The sequence below is a fragment of the Panthera pardus genome, unplaced genomic scaffold, assembly GCF_024362965.1.
Source record: "Panthera pardus isolate Hobbes unplaced genomic scaffold, ASM2436296v1 HiC_scaffold_8, whole genome shotgun sequence".
In the NCBI taxonomy this organism is placed as follows: Eukaryota; Metazoa; Chordata; class Mammalia; order Carnivora; family Felidae; genus Panthera; species Panthera pardus.
Genome location: NW_026527013.1, coordinates 138,324,028 through 138,340,490, shown reverse-complemented (window position 1 = coordinate 138,340,490; position 16,463 = coordinate 138,324,028). Strand labels below are relative to the sequence as shown.

Here is a 16,463-nt window from a genome sequence, read left to right as displayed (position 1 = left end):
TCAATTTTATACTCTCACGGCATAATTGGCCCCACCAAAACTTATTACAGGGAAACACCCTTCCAAAACCTTTGTTGAAATCAGCCACATGACTAGAAGCTCTGCTGTTTCATCAAGTGTAGATGGTAGATTAATTACTGCCGAACGCCGAAAAGACTCTTCAAGTGAAGAAATAGGTGCAGTTTACGTCCATCTTTGCATTTAAAAGGAAATGGTTTGTTAGCTGCTCTGTACATTTTCTCAGAATTGAAAATGCTATTATTACAAAAAAGAATGCAGTTAGAGGACGTCTTTGGAATCTGCTATGGGAAGAAACTGAGTAAATTTGAAGTGTTCCAGTTCTGAAATAGTGTTAGATTTGGGGACTGCACAGAGACCTGATATTGGAGCATTCAAGATATAAAACGATTGGTAGTACCTGATCTACCTCTGACCGCTTTGTAGTCACTGAAGTGGTTTATTTTTAAGTTTTTGTGAATCTTGGTGCACTAGACGAAGCAGGTAATGACTGTGATATTTGCATAATTAGATATAGCCTTCATTCCTCTCCCAAGATATGCCCAGAGGATCATAATCAATGTGTGTGTGTGTGTGTGCGTGCGCGTATTTAATTTTTAAACAAATTGCAGAGCCTTTTATGAATTAGATAAAAGCTCTGTGTCCTTTTAGATAAGTACCCAAACCATTTTACATATACCCAGGGAATCCCTGAGGCTTTCTTCTGCCCCCACCCCAAGTTTCTTTCTTTAAATTATAAGTCATGCTTTAATATGACTTTGCCATGTTTTTTGTTTTTTTTTGTTTTTTTTTTTTTCATTTAGCCCCTGGTGGAATGTCAGTACAAAAGACACATAGGATGAATCAGGATTGGGAAATTCTAAGTTGATGGTGGGATCCTATTAAGGGACAAACTTCATTTTTAACCTATTCATAAGATTTATTTCCCTTTTGGTTACTCTTCTTTTGAAATTATTGATTTACAAATACTTCATGTTTTAGTTTATTAACTTTTAGGAGAATATCGTGATGGCTACTTAGTCACTAAAAAATCCCCCAAAACCATCAATCCTTTCTTTTTCTCCAGATGTGGCCCCATTTATTGAGTTTCTGAAGTCCATACAAGATGGAACAATAGTCTTAATGGGAACATATGATGATGGAGCAACCAAGTATGTAAACTTAAAATTTTATACAATTTTTGGAGCTATAATTAATTATAAAAGCAATACATTTTCAATGAAAAGAAAATACATAAAGCAGAGCAAAGTACTCGAATTCCAGATAAACACTATTAACATTTTTTTATTTGCTTCCTTCTGTCTGTCTCTGTATTTATCATGCATATATGGTCATAAAGTTAGAACCACATAGTACCTAAAGTTTGTTATACCCTTTTATATTCTAATTTTAGCAACCTTAAATAGTTTTCTCTAATATTAAGATTCTTCAGTAGCATTGCCCATGGCCCACCAAGAGTTGATCACACGGCCCCACCTTTATTTGAAAGTTTCCTATTATTGCCAAAATTTTTGTATTATAAATAACATTTCGATAAACATCCTTTTAAGTAATCATGTCCTTAGGGTAAGTTCCTAGAAGTGGCATTCACTGTGAAGGAATAAGTGTGATATGTTTTTCATAATGTTTAATGCATGGTAAACTTTTATATAAAACTTTTTTCTTAAAATTGTACATGTTGTAAAACTTTGAAAATACAGAAAAGCACAAAGAAAACAAGTTATAGTTTGTCTACTCAGTGATAACCATTGATAAGTTAGTTTCCATCTCCAGTTTCCTTAATACACATATTTTCTTCATCTTAATCATTTGGAATGCTAGCATTTACAGCATACCTTTTAATTTCTTTATGTGGTGAATATTTTCCGATAACATTAAATAGCTTTCATAACAGAATTGTTCATGTCTGCCTAGTATAGCTCTTAAACATGTGTCATGATTTAAAAATTACTTAATAAAATACCTGCTGCTGGATCCTCAGGCTATTTCAAGTGTTCATACTTAGAAAAATGTACTATCTTTAGACATTTTTGAACAATCATCTCTTTCTTTAAGACAGTTTTTTTGAGGTAAGGTATTGAATCAAAGGATGTTTATGTTTTTTAAAAATGATTTTTTTTTAAGTTTGTACCAATTTTACATGGATCTCATAAGTTTCAGGACACTGACTATTAATTTTTTAAAAGTTACCAATTCTAAAAGTTTTGGAAAGGGATTTTGTTAATGTGCCTTTCTTTGGTTATTGTTGAGACTGCATTTTTTTTCACAAGTGTTTTTGGCTCTTTCTCTTGTAAACTGTCTTTTGACCATTTAGGTTGACTCATATTGATTTGTAAGGACCTTTATATGTTAAGGATATTAACCATTTCTCATGTTAAAATATATTACTTTGTGGGTTTTTTTGTTAATTTATGGTGCTTTTTGACTTTCAAAGTTTAGACTAATTCCTATTTAGTCAAGTGTATGGATTTTTCATTTTAGTTTCTTCTACTTTTATACTTGAAGTATTTTCCTATTTCCAAATTAAATATTTAGTACGTTTTCTTCCAGCAACTTCACTGTTTTCATGTATTTTATTTATTACACTATTTCATGTATTTTATTTATTGAACATTTACTAAAAATGTTTATTTTGAGAGCGAGCACACGCACGTGCGTGAGTGAGGGAGGATGAGAGAGAGAGAATGAGAGAGAATCCCAAGCAGGCTCTGTGCTGTCAGCTCAGAGCCTGACATGGGGCTCAGTCCCATGACCTGAGCAGAGATCAAGAGTCAGATGCTTAACTGTGACTGAGCCACCCAGGCTCCCCTGTTTTCATGTAATTTAAAAAATCTGTTATTTCTCAGTGTCTTAGAATGCCTATTTTCATGTAGATTTGACTTTGTTTTTTATAATTTTTGTTCTGTTCATCTATCTCTTCCTTCCCCAATAAGACACTGTTTCAGTTTTTTAATAACTATTTTATAAAAATAACTGTACTTAATACCTTTCTGGGGTGGTTAAGAAGTCTTTAATAATAGTGTTTCTCAAATCCCTTCTATGATATTTTATCCAGATGAAAAGTATGGTACTTTTATCAGGAATAAAAAGCACCCCTTACAGATTTTAATTGAAAAGGCTATAAAATTAAGTTCACAAAGGAATATGGCTTGTCTGTTTATTGATTTTTTTTGTACCTGCATTTAATGTATAATTACATTATTGCAGATTTGCACTAAGAAAACAGTGCTACTTTGTGAATGTTTTAAAGTGGAAGTATTTTCTTTGACTACATTTTATCTGGTTCAGCTAAGGATGTGTTAAATCCATAGATGGAAGGTTAAATAAAACTGATGTATGCATCCATTGCCATTTAGCTAGATAGAACTAAATGGAAAATAATTAGGCGTTCTTTATGAAAAAACAAGTAACTTGCTATTTGCTTTTGCTGATAGATTAAGATAGTTTACATGTATAATTTGAGGTTTAAAAATTTTTAAAAACCTTGCTTTCCTGAGTAGATACACATGACCTCTCTTTTTCATCATGTTATTTCATAATTATAGCTGTCAGCTTCAGACCTGTTTCCCTTCTTCTGATAAATTGTGGCGATACCTAAGAACTAAGACAGGATGATATTTCTTCTTTAACTGACATTTATTGGTGCCCATCATATATAACAAGAGCAGAATCAGAAGACATTCAGCCTGTAAGGCAAAAGTAGAAATCTACATTTTGATGTCTTGGAGTGCCTGGAGGCTCAGCTGGTTAAGCCTCCAACTTTGGCTCATGATCTCACGGCTCGTGAGTTTGAGCCTGACATCTGGCTCTCTGCTGTCAGCATAGAGCCTGCTTCAGATCCTCTGTCCCCCTCCCCTGTGCGCTCTCTCAAAAATAAATTTAAAAAAATAAATAAATTGTGATGTCTTTATACTTAGCCAATATATGGTTCAACCTCTGTATATTTAAATGATTTCAATTGTCTGCATTTTCAGTTTGGGTACATGAATTTGTATTTTGAATATTTCCTTTTTCCAAACACCAGGAAATAAATTGTAAGTATTGTGTCCTTTATACAAAAATGCACACGCAGTCTTTATAAATGGCCATCTGCATCTATTAAATGTAACGGAAGTGAAGCGTACACCTTGGCAGGTATCTGTGGAACATTTGAAGTGTGATTCATCAGCTGTGGTATACCTAGTCTTCTATGGGAATAGAAGCTGTCTGTGCTTCAACTGATGTGTTAAGGGCTTTTCTTTCCATAAGGCTTCTGGATTTTACTTCATAGGAATGGTTTGTTTTCCTGCTTATACCCAATACCCAAAAGAGTTTAGAATTTGAAATGGATGTGCCTACTGTCTCCAAGACTGGGAGTTGGTATGGGTTCTCCATAGTTGTCCCTGCCTGATCCCAGTTATTGCTCTCAGCAGTGAGCTCCTTGGCTGTACAGTGAACTTGTGAGAGTGTTTGCGATTGGTCTCCATCACAGCACTTCCCAGAGTGTGTTCTAGTGGGATCCCAGCCCTCTAAACTTGTAATGGTCAAATAAGTTTGGGGGATGGCACCTTGCATTTTGCCTCTTTCAGGGATTTACAATGCAAGGCCCTGAAGTTTGCCCTTTACCTTTGTTTATCCCAGTGTTTCTTGATTGTAACAAGGAACCCCATTTTAAAAACAAAACAAAACAAAAAACAAACAAAAAAACCCCACTATATTTAAGAAAAGGTACATTTTGGAGAGTGCAGATCTCTAATGATGCCTACTTCCTCCCCCTCCCCCGACCTACCCTTCTAAAATAAATTATTTGTTTATTTAATGAAGAACTTTAATAGTTTGAGCAAGCTAAATTTTGCTATTGTAGCCCTCCTTTTGGAGACAACACTCTATGACGTGTTAGCTTCCTGGCTAAGTGAAAGGTTTAAATGTGGGTGATCTGAAGTAAGTGATCCTAAGTCATTTGACAAAGCATCCAAGCCACGGTTGGGGGTGGGGGGGGGTGGGAATTCCCATGGAACTCGTTTACAAATCTCTCCGCTGAACTGCTCACCTCTGAAGGGCACCAGTATCTCATCATTGCTCTATCTGAAACAAAACAGAGCAAAAAATTATTCTTAAGTAAACATTACGTTCTCAGGGTTGGTTTTCTAAATACCACCTGGTAGTCTTAGCTTGGGTAAATGGAGCAATAAATATGTTCCCCAAATCATTTGATACTTCATGTTTGAAACTAATTAGCATTTCTCTTTCATTTTTCCGTTTTCCTGCACCATACACAGGACCCTTGTCACCTTTCATCATGTTAAGTTTCTGGGTTGGTTTACCCTCTGGGCTGCATTTTTTGGGGCATCAGCTCTCTGGTTGATTATCAGCTCTCTTAAAATGAGTGCCCCAGATCAAACACAGGGCTCCAGATGTGGTCTGGTCAGTGCAGGGGAGATGCTAGCTTTTACCATTCTGGAGATTACATTTCTTTGAATATTCATGCAGACTGGTATTGTATTAGTTTTCTTTAAATGGTCATATCACATTTTTGACTCATTTTTGACTCATTTTTGGTTAAGTTAAACTGTTAGATCATTTCATTTGATCTCAGACCCCCCCTTTTTTTTTTTTAACCACTGCCAAGTCAGGTCTTTCTCCCCGTTCAGTACTTGCTTTTGTTTAATCTAAATGAAGGGCTTCATTTACCCTTGTTATCCTTGTTACATTCAATTTTGCTGATTTTAGCCCATTAGGTCATGATTCTGACATTTGTCCTATGAGATTTCCATGATCCAGGCTTTGTAGTCTCTCCAGAGTTGTTCTTGTGTCTAAATCGAAGTCATTGATGAAGCTGTTCGCCAAGGGCAGTGTGCCACCCTACTTACTAGGGGCCTCCTCCAAGGGATTCATCTACTGATCATCTACAGAAACTGTTTTTTAAACAGCTGCCAGTGCACCCTAATAGGCATATCATCCAGCTGCTGCTTCATTATTTTATTCATAGAGGCTATTTTCTAAGACTCTCAGATGCTCACTTGAAACTCATGAACTATGCTAATTACAGTAGCCTAATCTACCACCCGAAAACCTCTTTACATGGTGAAATGCCTGAGATGACATTAACTTGGCTTGATTTATTTCTCCCTCCTCCTCACTACCCCATCTTTCCTCTTCCTCCTTTTTTTTTTTTTTTTTTTTTTTAATGTTCACAGGATCTCCTTGCTGTAATCCATTCTAGAATTTGCTAAGAATTTGAAGTAGTTCTATTGAACCATTGTTTCTAAAAATTTCCTTGCCTTTTTTGAAGACTGGAGTAACTTTTAACGATCTAGCACCTTCATTTTCCATAATGCTTCTAAAATAATGGACATTGCCTTGAAGATGATATTAATAAGTTCCTCGGAATTTAACTGTGTGATGTGTGTAGGCCTGGAGGCTTCACTTTACTTTAAAGCACTTATATAGACATTCCTGAACCACTCTTCCCTTTTTATGTTGATCAGAGTGTTTGCCTCCCTGGAAAGGACAGGCATGCTTTGATCTCGATATTATACTGTTCTTGTGAAACAGTGGGTCACTTCGTTGTTTGTGCTTAGTAGCAGAAGTTCTTTCTGTGGCCTTTTATAGTTTTAGGAGTCTCATCTTATTCTGAGCACTACAGGTCTTCCTGGTAGTAGTATTCAAAGTTTTGCCATCAGTAATATGATTTGCCCTACATTTTTGGATGCTTTTCTGAGTTTGAGCCCATCAGAGAACACTCCTATAGCAGCACTAATTTAGAACCTATCCTTCTCTTTTCTGGGATTGCTAGCAATCATACAGTGAAAATTATTGGGAGTTTTGGTTTGTTTTTGAAGAGTCCTCTTCTCTCATAAGAGCTTTTAATCTGAACTTTGTGTGATGTGCTCTCTTTAAAGTCCAGGCTCCGGGGTCACCTGTACCTGGCGTTGCTTATTCTTCAGTTTCCGGAGATAGTATGGTGATTTTCTTCCAAAGTTCTTGACACCTACACTTCCACTTCCCAAGTGGTTCTTCCCTGTTGGTCCACATTGAGCCCAGGACATTAATTCTCCATGTTGCTTTCTGTGCTTTTCAAGACAGGGTGCATCGGCCTGTTGTGATGGTGTGACCGTGGGGCTCTCAGCATCTCCTTTTTCCCCAGGAAAGATGGAGGCAGATCTCTGAGTCGCCCCCTCTCCAGTACCCACTTTCTCTATTTTACTCCAGATTGCCTGTGTGTAGCTGTAGAATCTCTTCTAGGAAAACTTGATCCCTGTCTCTGCTTTCTTGTTTGTCACAGGACAATTTTTAATTAATTTTAAAGAAAATGTAGTCCATTGAAATTTTTCACATCTCTGCTAGTTAAGACCATTGGTGGAGATTAATGTATATGTAACACACTCATGGGGGTCCTATATAGAATAAAAGCTTATATTTTTAAAATTTATGCTATGCATATATTAGTTACACTGGCTTTTAAAGAAATGGGAGGGGCTCCTGGGTGGCTCAGTCAGTTAAGCATCTGACTTCAGCTCAGGTCATGATCTCCCAGTTCGTGGGTTCAAGCCCCACATCAGGCTCTGTGGTGACAGCTCAGAGCCTAGAGCCTGCTTGGATTCTGTGTCTCCCTCTCTGTCTCTGTCTCCCCTGCTCCTGCTCTGTCTGTCTGTCTCTCTCAAAAATAAAACAGCATTGAAAAATAAAATAAAGAAATGGGATATTTTGATACCTAATGTGTATTGAATCAAGTGCTGAGAATATTGGTTACGTTGCATGATTTTAAACTTCTTTTTGAAACATGAAATCATCTTTTACTAAAATAAAAGATGTCAGGAATAATGAAATCCTCCAAGTTCTATGTAGGCAAAGCAGACAATTTTAGAAATTACTGAGAAACTTACCTTGTTCTAAAACTATAGTGGATACTCATAGGGGCAAGGGGTGGGGGCGCCTGGACCACCCCAGGTTTGAGGGTTTGCTAGGACTAGCATGTGGTCCTGCTCGCCTCATGACTGCTGTTTGTTGCAGCAAAAGCAAAATCAGCAAAAAGGGGAGATATGCACTGAGCAAAGTCTGGTGGGAACCAGGCTCACGTTCCAAGAGTCCTCTCCCAGTGGAGCCACACAGGACAGGCTTCATTCCTCCAGCACCAAACAGTGCCAACACTGTGAAATGCTGTCTTGTAGGAAAGCTTACTGGGGACTCAGTGTCCAGGGATTTTCCTGGCTACTGGCCACATAGGCACCCTCTGCCTGACACATCCCCAGATTCCAGACTCCCGGACGTAAAGTAGGTGTTCAGCATAGACAGCCTTGCTTCTGCAGTACAGGCACAGTGACCCATCCCGAACAGTTCTGGGAATGGGGGGAGCCCTCCCCAAATCCAAGTGTCCAGCTGCCAGCCGGGGACCAACCCGCTGTTAGGCCTTTCTAAAGATAGCCCTCGTAGGCCGGCTTTGTTGCCCTCTTCTGCACAGGACCGCAGGGTGTTCTCATGGGAAAGGAAGTAAAGAGATGAAGGGAGGGAGTCAAAACAAAGCCATTTTCAAGTTGCTTCTGGATCCCTGGCTAAATTGGCCTAGTTTATTCATGTACATCAAGATGACTGGTTCTGAAATTCAGAAGTAAGGAAGTAAAAATGATTGCCCTTCAATATATTTCTTAATTGATATAAAACTCATAGATGAAGAAGATTTTATTCATACTTTTTACAGGGAGCCAGGCCTGCAGTCAGAGAAACCACCGACTTTGCAAGCAGTTTTTTACTTTACGTATAAAACAGTCTCTTGGCATCTGTGAACTTCACCTTCAGCTATTTAGGAGCAACCCCAAAGCCCATGAGGTGCCAATTGGTAATTGTTCTGAGATGTAAATGTGAATCAAACCCCATAGCCTCAGGGCGCCTGGGTGACTCAAGTCAGTTAAGCTTCCAACTCAGAACAGATCAAGATCTCCCAGTTTGTGAGTTCAAGCCCTGTGCCATGCTCTGTGATGACAGCTCAGAGTCTGGAGCCTGTTTCGGATTCTGTATCTCCTCTCTTTCTGCCCTCCCTACTTGCATCCTCTCTCTCTCTCTCTCTCTCTCTCTCTCTCAAAAGTAAATAAACATTTAAAAAAAATTTAAATATGTATTGCTGGGGCACCTGGGTGGCTCAGTTTGTTAAGCATCTGACTTCAGCTCAGGTCATGACCTCCCAGTTTGGGAGTTCAAGCCCTGCATAGGGCTCTGTGCTGACAGCTCAGAGCCTGGATTCAGTTTCAGATTCATTCTCTCTCTCTCTCTCTCTCTCTCTCTCTCTCTCTCTCTCTCTCTCTCTCTCTCTCTCTTTCTTTCTCTCTCTTTCTTTCTCTCTCTCTCTTTCTTTCTCTCTCTCTCTTTCTCTCTCTTTCTCTCTCTCTCTCTCTCTGTGCCCCTCTGCCCCTTCCCCACTATGCACTCGCTCTCTCCCTCCCCCCCCCCCCAAAAATAATAAACAAACAAACAAACAAAAGCACCAAAACCTCTATAGGCAGTCATCACTAGGCTGCCTAGTGAACCTACTGCCCAACCTCTGCATTTTAATACTATTTATTCTTATAATTGCAGCAAGACTCACCTGCTAGTGCTGGTGATGCAAGCAAAATGTTCTAGGAAGGTAGCCAGAAAACAGAATGTTTGGATAAACTAAAGAGTGGAATTTGACAGTCCTCCAGATCCACGACATCCCAACACCATTTGGAAACACGAAAACAGGGTTCAGGCAATGCACTCAGGGAGTGTCCCTCTAATACAGGTTGCTCATTAAGCGAGCAAACAAATGAAAAGTGATGGCTAATTCACGTAAGGATGGGCGCAGGAAAACACGGCTGCAGACTTCGGGAAGAAAGCCAGAAGCATGTACACCTGATTCTCTGAAAGTCTCAAAATCTTCAGAGAGGCCAAGGCTTCAGGGTTTCTTTTGCATAGGCATTTCATTTATTTTTATTTTACCAGGTTGTAAGTGCCTCGCTTTATATAGATTTTTGAGTCTAAATATTCCAGGGTTATAGCTGATTTTTTCAGTGATTCTACCGAACTTCCTCCAGGAGAACAGCAGTACCCAGGCTGTAGTTAAACAGCTCCACTAGTGGGTGTTTCCCCCCAAATACAAAAACATCCCTATGTCTATTGTGGCATTATTTACAATAACCAAGAGATGGAAGCAGCCCAGTGGCCATCAATAGATGAATGCATAAAGAAGATGTGGTATATATGTATGTATACACATGCACACACATGGACAATGGAATACTACTCAGCCACAAAGAAATAATAAAATCTTGTCATTTGTAGCAACATGAATGGAGCTACAGAGTATAATGGCAGGAGAAATAAGTCACAAATACTGTATGATTTCACTCATGTGGACTTTAAGAAACAAGCAAAGGAAAAAGAGAGACAAACCAAGAAACAGACTCTTAGCTACAGAGAGCAAACTGATGGTTGCCTGAGGGGAGGTGGGCAGGAGGGATGGGTGGAATAGATGATGGGGAGTAAGGAGAGTACTTGTCCTGATGAGCACTGGATAATTTATGGAAGTGTTGAATCACTATATTGTACGCCTGAAACGAATCTAACACTGTATGTTAACTACACTGGAATTAAAAATTAAAAGAAAAAACAACCCAGCTCCACTGCCCATGGATGTGGTTTGCATAAACTGGAAGTATAATATATATGCACTTCTTTCTTGTTTTATGCAGTTTTTTTTAAATTATTTTATTCATCGTCATGACAGTTACCTGAGAACTCTGGTACCTAGTGTTTCTTTCATTAGTACCTTAAAAGAGTTGACTGATAATGGCATGAGATGTTTCAAAGAACACTGTCAGGTAAATAAGTACCTTCCTCACTGCCCCTTATGCTATTTGCAAATAGAAACCTTACCTTGCCTCAGACTTTAGCAGAACAGACATCTGTAAGTGACCTGGAAGTACCATCTCTTGGAAGATATATAGGACCTACTGCCAAATACCTGCACAGGTGGCCGTTGCCCTGAGCGATCTTTTGTTCTCTCTCTCTCTCTCTCTCTCTCTCTCTCTCTCTCTCTCTCTCTCTCTCTCTCTTTTTTTAAACTCTACAGCTAGCTAGCGTGTATCTATTGAATTTCTTCCTTTTTGTGACACAGAGAGGACACCGAGAATACTCAGCATTAGGATGATAACCCGTACAACATTTCTTAACACTGTCTTTCAGTTAGCTGTTTCCCTACCAGTTAACTTTTGCCACTGCCCTTCGTCGTCGTTGGCTGCACTTCACCGCTATGTGGTTGATACTCATTTTTAGTAAGTAACCACTCAGCAGTTCTTACTGAAGTACAATTTATATACTTATTCTCAAGATTCATTTTCTTTGAAATAAAACACAGTATTTGAAACACCTCGATACCTGTCAGCATTTACCTTTTTTCAAATGTAATTGACAGAGGGATTAGTGGAAATTCAAAGTGATTTTTAATTTTGCAAAGATACTGGTTGCTTAAGACCTTGTATTAACCTAGGTAGGCATGTGCTCACTGCGGTATCCCTTATTTATTTGGTGGACGTAGATGAAAGTGAATTATTGTAAAGATGAAGACATCTAAAAGGTATTTCTTAATAGAATAAACTTAAAATTGCTAGATTTCATGTCTTTTGTCACTAAAGAATTCAAATAGTAGGAATGTTGCTCTGAAAAGAAATTTTTTAAGTTTATTTCTTTATTTGAGAGAGGCAGAGACAGCACAAGCAGGGAAGGGGTAGAGAGAGAGAGGGAGAGAGAACCCCAAGCAGTCTCCGTGCTGCCAGCACAGAGCCCGACATAGGGCTCAAACTCACGAAACTGTGAGATCGTGACCTGAGCCAAAACCAAGAGTTGGATGCTTAATCGACTGGGCCACCCAGGTGCCCCTGAAAAAAATTCTTTATTCTTTTTTTATATTCTCATTTAAGCTGATACTTTCTCATTTCATCTCATGTTATATGTTAATATCCTTGTGAATCAGTATACTTAGATAATATTAGTGCTCTGTGTTAACTGTATTATTCTTTTTCCTCCTCTTTAAGACTCAATGATGAGGCACGGCGGCTCATTGCTGAATTGGGGAGTACCTCTATTACTAATCTTGGTTTTAGAGACAACTGGGTCTTCTGTGGTGGGAAAGGCATCAAGACGAAAAGCCCCTTTGAACAGGTTAGTGTCTTAGACTTTCAAAATTAATGGACAAAAGTAAACTGTGAAACTATACAGTGCATATTCCTATCCCAATTATTTGAAACTTAGACAAAGCAGCCATTAAATATGTTCATATTATTTTTCATAAGCTCTTGGTAATCAGTTATTTGAAATAACCATGGCACTGTTTTAAAACCAAAATTTAAAAATAGTCCTATTCTGCATGGAAAATTGTTTCCTATATGACAGTGCATTGGCATATCAGTGCTTTTATCAGGACCATTGGGAAGCATCGATTACTAAGGATTTTAATCGAGCTTTTGATATTATAATCAGTTAAGTTTAGAAATACATTAGAACTTAGAAGAACGTAAACTTGACTTTTTGACTAACTGGTGATCCTTTAGAAAACTTGTGCGATGTTTTGTTCTTTTGGCTATTTGAAGGCCTGCTAGGCCCCAAGGGTGGCTCATTGACTATCTGGAACAGTAATTGGTGTGCACGCATCACTGACATGAGTGTTACTGAAATGAGTGCACTGAAGTATGTTCCTGTAGAGCAGCGGTTCATAACGGTCTTTAACCCTGTGTCCTACTATTGTATTCCAACAGCACATCAAGAACAATAAGGACACAAACAAGTACGAAGGATGGCCCGAAGTTGTCGAGATGGAAGGATGCATCCCCCAGAAGCAAGACTGATGTAGAGGAAGTTGAAGGAGACGCACTTTCATTATTAGTGGCAGAGCTGTGACAGAGGAGCTATGTGTAAATACTTTAAGAGCATGCAGCCATCTCGGTGTGTGCATGAGCATTATCCCTTTTGATATCAGGATTATTTATTGCTAACGTAAATAGATGCCTTTGTAAATAGTCATCATAATGAGCAAATCACTGAACCATTTCTAAGCACATTTCCATAATAATAGTACAGTGGTTAGACTGCTCCAGTAATGACATCCTTTAATTCTAAAAGCATACCCGATGGATAACTGAACCGATTGTGAAAAATATATTGATATGTATACTGGTTGCTGTGAAAACCTATCATGGAATAATTTGGATTTTAGGGAGGAGACTTTGTTTTCTTTTATACACATATATACATACATGTATATGTGTATGTATATATGTATGTATATATATTGCTTTTTAATGATAGTATCTTTTAAATTAAAAAGATATTTGGCTAGTTGTGTGTGTAATGTTACTTTACAGTCTGACTCTCTGCTCTTTTTCCTTAGTCTTTTTCTTCTCTTCCCAAAAAACCTAGAAATAAATGAAAACCTGTATCAGATACGTGAAAAGCACAACAGAATTCTTTTTTTTTTAATGTACACAGTAAAAAAGTAAATATGTAAATGTAGATGGTATTCAGGACTGTAGTTTGCTGGATTTCGTGTTAGCGGTGTGAATAACGACTTCACAGAGGCTGCTTAGAGTGAGGCTGGGGGTGGCAGCCCCACGGAACTAGGGAAGCTGGCCGCGTCCCTTCCCTGTCCCAAGCAGGTAGTGCGGGACAGCCATGGCAGTATATTTAGAGCAACACTGGCATAGATTTCCCTATTGAACTGTTGTCAGCATCGACCATGCGGTTTAGAAAAAGGCACACTTTAATATCACAGTTATTTTGATGGTCAACCAAGAAATAATTCTGTATTTACTTCATCTAACTTCATAATAGCAGTTTTGCCTGAAGATATAAGGACTTAGAAAAGTTGTAATTACCGAGTGGAGTGATACCATTTAAAAAATAATTTTATTGGACCTCAGATGACTTCATACCCAATTCTACATAAAATTTTGTTAACTTGAGATGTTAACTAAATGATTCAATGTGTGTGTGTGTGTGTGTGTGTGTGTATCCACACACACACACACACACACACACTTTAAGGGCGTTAAATACCTATTGTGCATGAAATATCTTAAACTGGAACATAAGTTAATGATCAAACTTCTATTCACAATAAAAGGCAACACTTAAATTTTGAATATAATTTTAGATGACTTGTATAAAAAAACTAAAGGCAGTATTTTTATTTTGCTGTAAGCCAACTTGGAGACTATTAGCTATTTCTTAAATATTAATGAGCTTTGGGGTACTGGTTCTTCTCAAACTGAATGTAATTCAAGAATAAATGCACCTTATACGTTTATAGAATTTTTGTAAACTTTTCAGATTTCTGGTGCTCATATGCAAAATCACATTCAGCATGTATATTTTGACATTTAAAATACTTCCCTAGATTATGTCAATTAAAAGAATAGCTCTTTTCCAGTTCCAGGGATGGTGAATTGATGTTGCATTTTTTGCATTGTTGGGTTTTGTTGTATTATCTGGCCAAATAACATACCTACAAAACTTCACATTAGTGTTTGTCCAGCGTTTATTGTACTGCTCAACATGGAACGTTTAAGACATTCCTATGCTTAAACTCACTGATATCCTCAGGATATATGTATAGAATTTACCCAGATGGCAAGACATCCCTTTCGAGGTGAAAAGTAGAAGATAGTAGCTTTGTGAAGCTGTACAGAATGTCAGAAGGAAGGATGAAGATTGGTTCTGTGGCAGTTTCGGTGCAGTTTGCTTTTGTTTCAGTTCATGTATAGATGGTGCCAACTTTAGAAGCAATAATTTTCCCATGTTTCATTTTCAGATCTCTTGTAAAAGTCTGCATTGTAAATGTAACAATGTTCATTTGATGTTGAGAATTTTCGTTATTAAAATCAGAAATTTGGCATTGACATTTTGGTGTATTAAATGGTGTATAAGGACTTTGGGATGCATACTTTTTATTTGAAATCACAAATTTTTGTTTTCCAGAACAAGTGTGTTATAGTATGCCTATTAAAATTAAGCTAAGACTGTAGGAAAATAAGTGATATTTGGGAAATTAAAGAAAAATTGAGCCAGAGTCTTTATATTCCTGACTTTAAATTGATTAAAGTTCGTCAGTGTTCTGTCTACGTTTTGTATTTGTTTCAAAATGAATCAGCTAATATTTTATTATGCCAGATGAAACTCAAAGCATTTAGCCTGTATTGCACTTCATACTTTAACAGTTTTTACAATTCTAATTTGAACCCCTCCCCAAAAGATGATAGTTCAGTTGACATACCCCATTTTTAACTGAAGGAATGAGAAATGTGCTGTGCTCAGTTAGAGTATGAAGAGTAGAAATGCATGTAGAATACTTTTTTAAAATGAATAGACAAGGAACAATTGCTCATGTTGATCAGGGAAAAGATTTCCTGCTTTACCCTCCTCAGCGAGGCCTCGGACAGCAGTCAGTACATGTAAGTTAAGAGCTGCAGAGTAACGTACCAGATTTTACCTTCACTTTTTTTTAAAAAAGAAATGTTTAATTTATTTAAAAATTTTTAATGTTTATTTATTTTGAGGCAGAGAGAGAGTCCAAGCAGGGGAGGGGCAGAGGGAGAGGGAGACACAGGATCGGAAGCAGGCTCCAGGCTCCGAGCTGTCAGCACAGAACCCGATGCGAGGCTCGAACCCACGGACTGCGAGATCATGACCTGAGCCGAAGTCGGATGCTTAACCGACTGAGCCACCCAGTCGCCCCTGTTTTGTTTTTGAGAGAGAGAGAGAGAGTGTGAAGCAGAGGAAGAGTAGAGAGAGGCAGAGAGAGAATCCCAAGCAGGCTCCAAGCTGACAGCCGTGAGCCTGACACAGGGCTCAAACTCACACACTGTGAGATTATGACCTGAGCCAAAGTCGGATACTCAACTGACTGAGCCACCCAGGTGCCCCAGATTTTACCTTTTCTAAAGCACCCCTTAGAATTTTGCTGCCTCTTCCCAGCTTGATCTTTCTGTCACATACTTGGTTTTCGATTGTCACGTGATGATAGTTAATCCCAATTCCCCTCAAAGCTCCCTTAATCTCACTACTGTCCTACCTCTGGTCTCTCCTGTCCCTCACCCCCGTTCTTGAGGTTCCTGTCAAATCAAGGCCAGCTAGAGCGAAAAGCAGGCCTGCCTGGCTTGGGAGTGGCAGTCTTGTTAGGCAGCTTGAAGGAGCGTGGGGAACGCCTTCCAGGAACCTAGGAGACTTCTTCCACTAGAACCTTCCTGCAATCCAGTGAGGGTGCAGACAAACCTGAGGGCAGCTATATTAAGGAAATGCTTTCAACACTAGGATGTCGCTTCCAGAAAGGAAAAGGGACTGGCTGATCCTTCAATTAGAGTCAGAAGAAAGGCTTCTGGGCTTTGTTGCCTAGGCAGTTTATAAGCAAACTTACTACAAAGACCGTCTTCCCAGTGGAGCTAGTTCACTGGCGCAACTCG

General features: G+C 38.5%; 1 protein-coding gene across 2 annotated transcripts in view; it reads left to right on the top strand.

Moving 5' to 3' along the window:
• The window catches only part of FAM3C (FAM3 metabolism regulating signaling molecule C), a 63,912-nt gene extending 49,009 nt beyond the window's left edge, over positions 1 to 14,903 (top strand). For both annotated transcript variants that reach the window (XM_019452562.2, XM_019452561.2), the window contains exons 8-10: positions 1,085 to 1,169; positions 12,045 to 12,171; positions 12,765 to 14,903. In XM_019452562.2, coding sequence (XP_019308107.1) covers positions 1,085 to 1,169; positions 12,045 to 12,171; positions 12,765 to 12,854 — 302 coding nt within the window. In that variant the 3' untranslated portion in view covers positions 12,855 to 14,903. The remainder of the gene's footprint in view (positions 1 to 1,084; positions 1,170 to 12,044; positions 12,172 to 12,764) is intronic.
• The last annotated feature ends 1,560 nt before the right edge of the window (positions 14,904 to 16,463 follow it).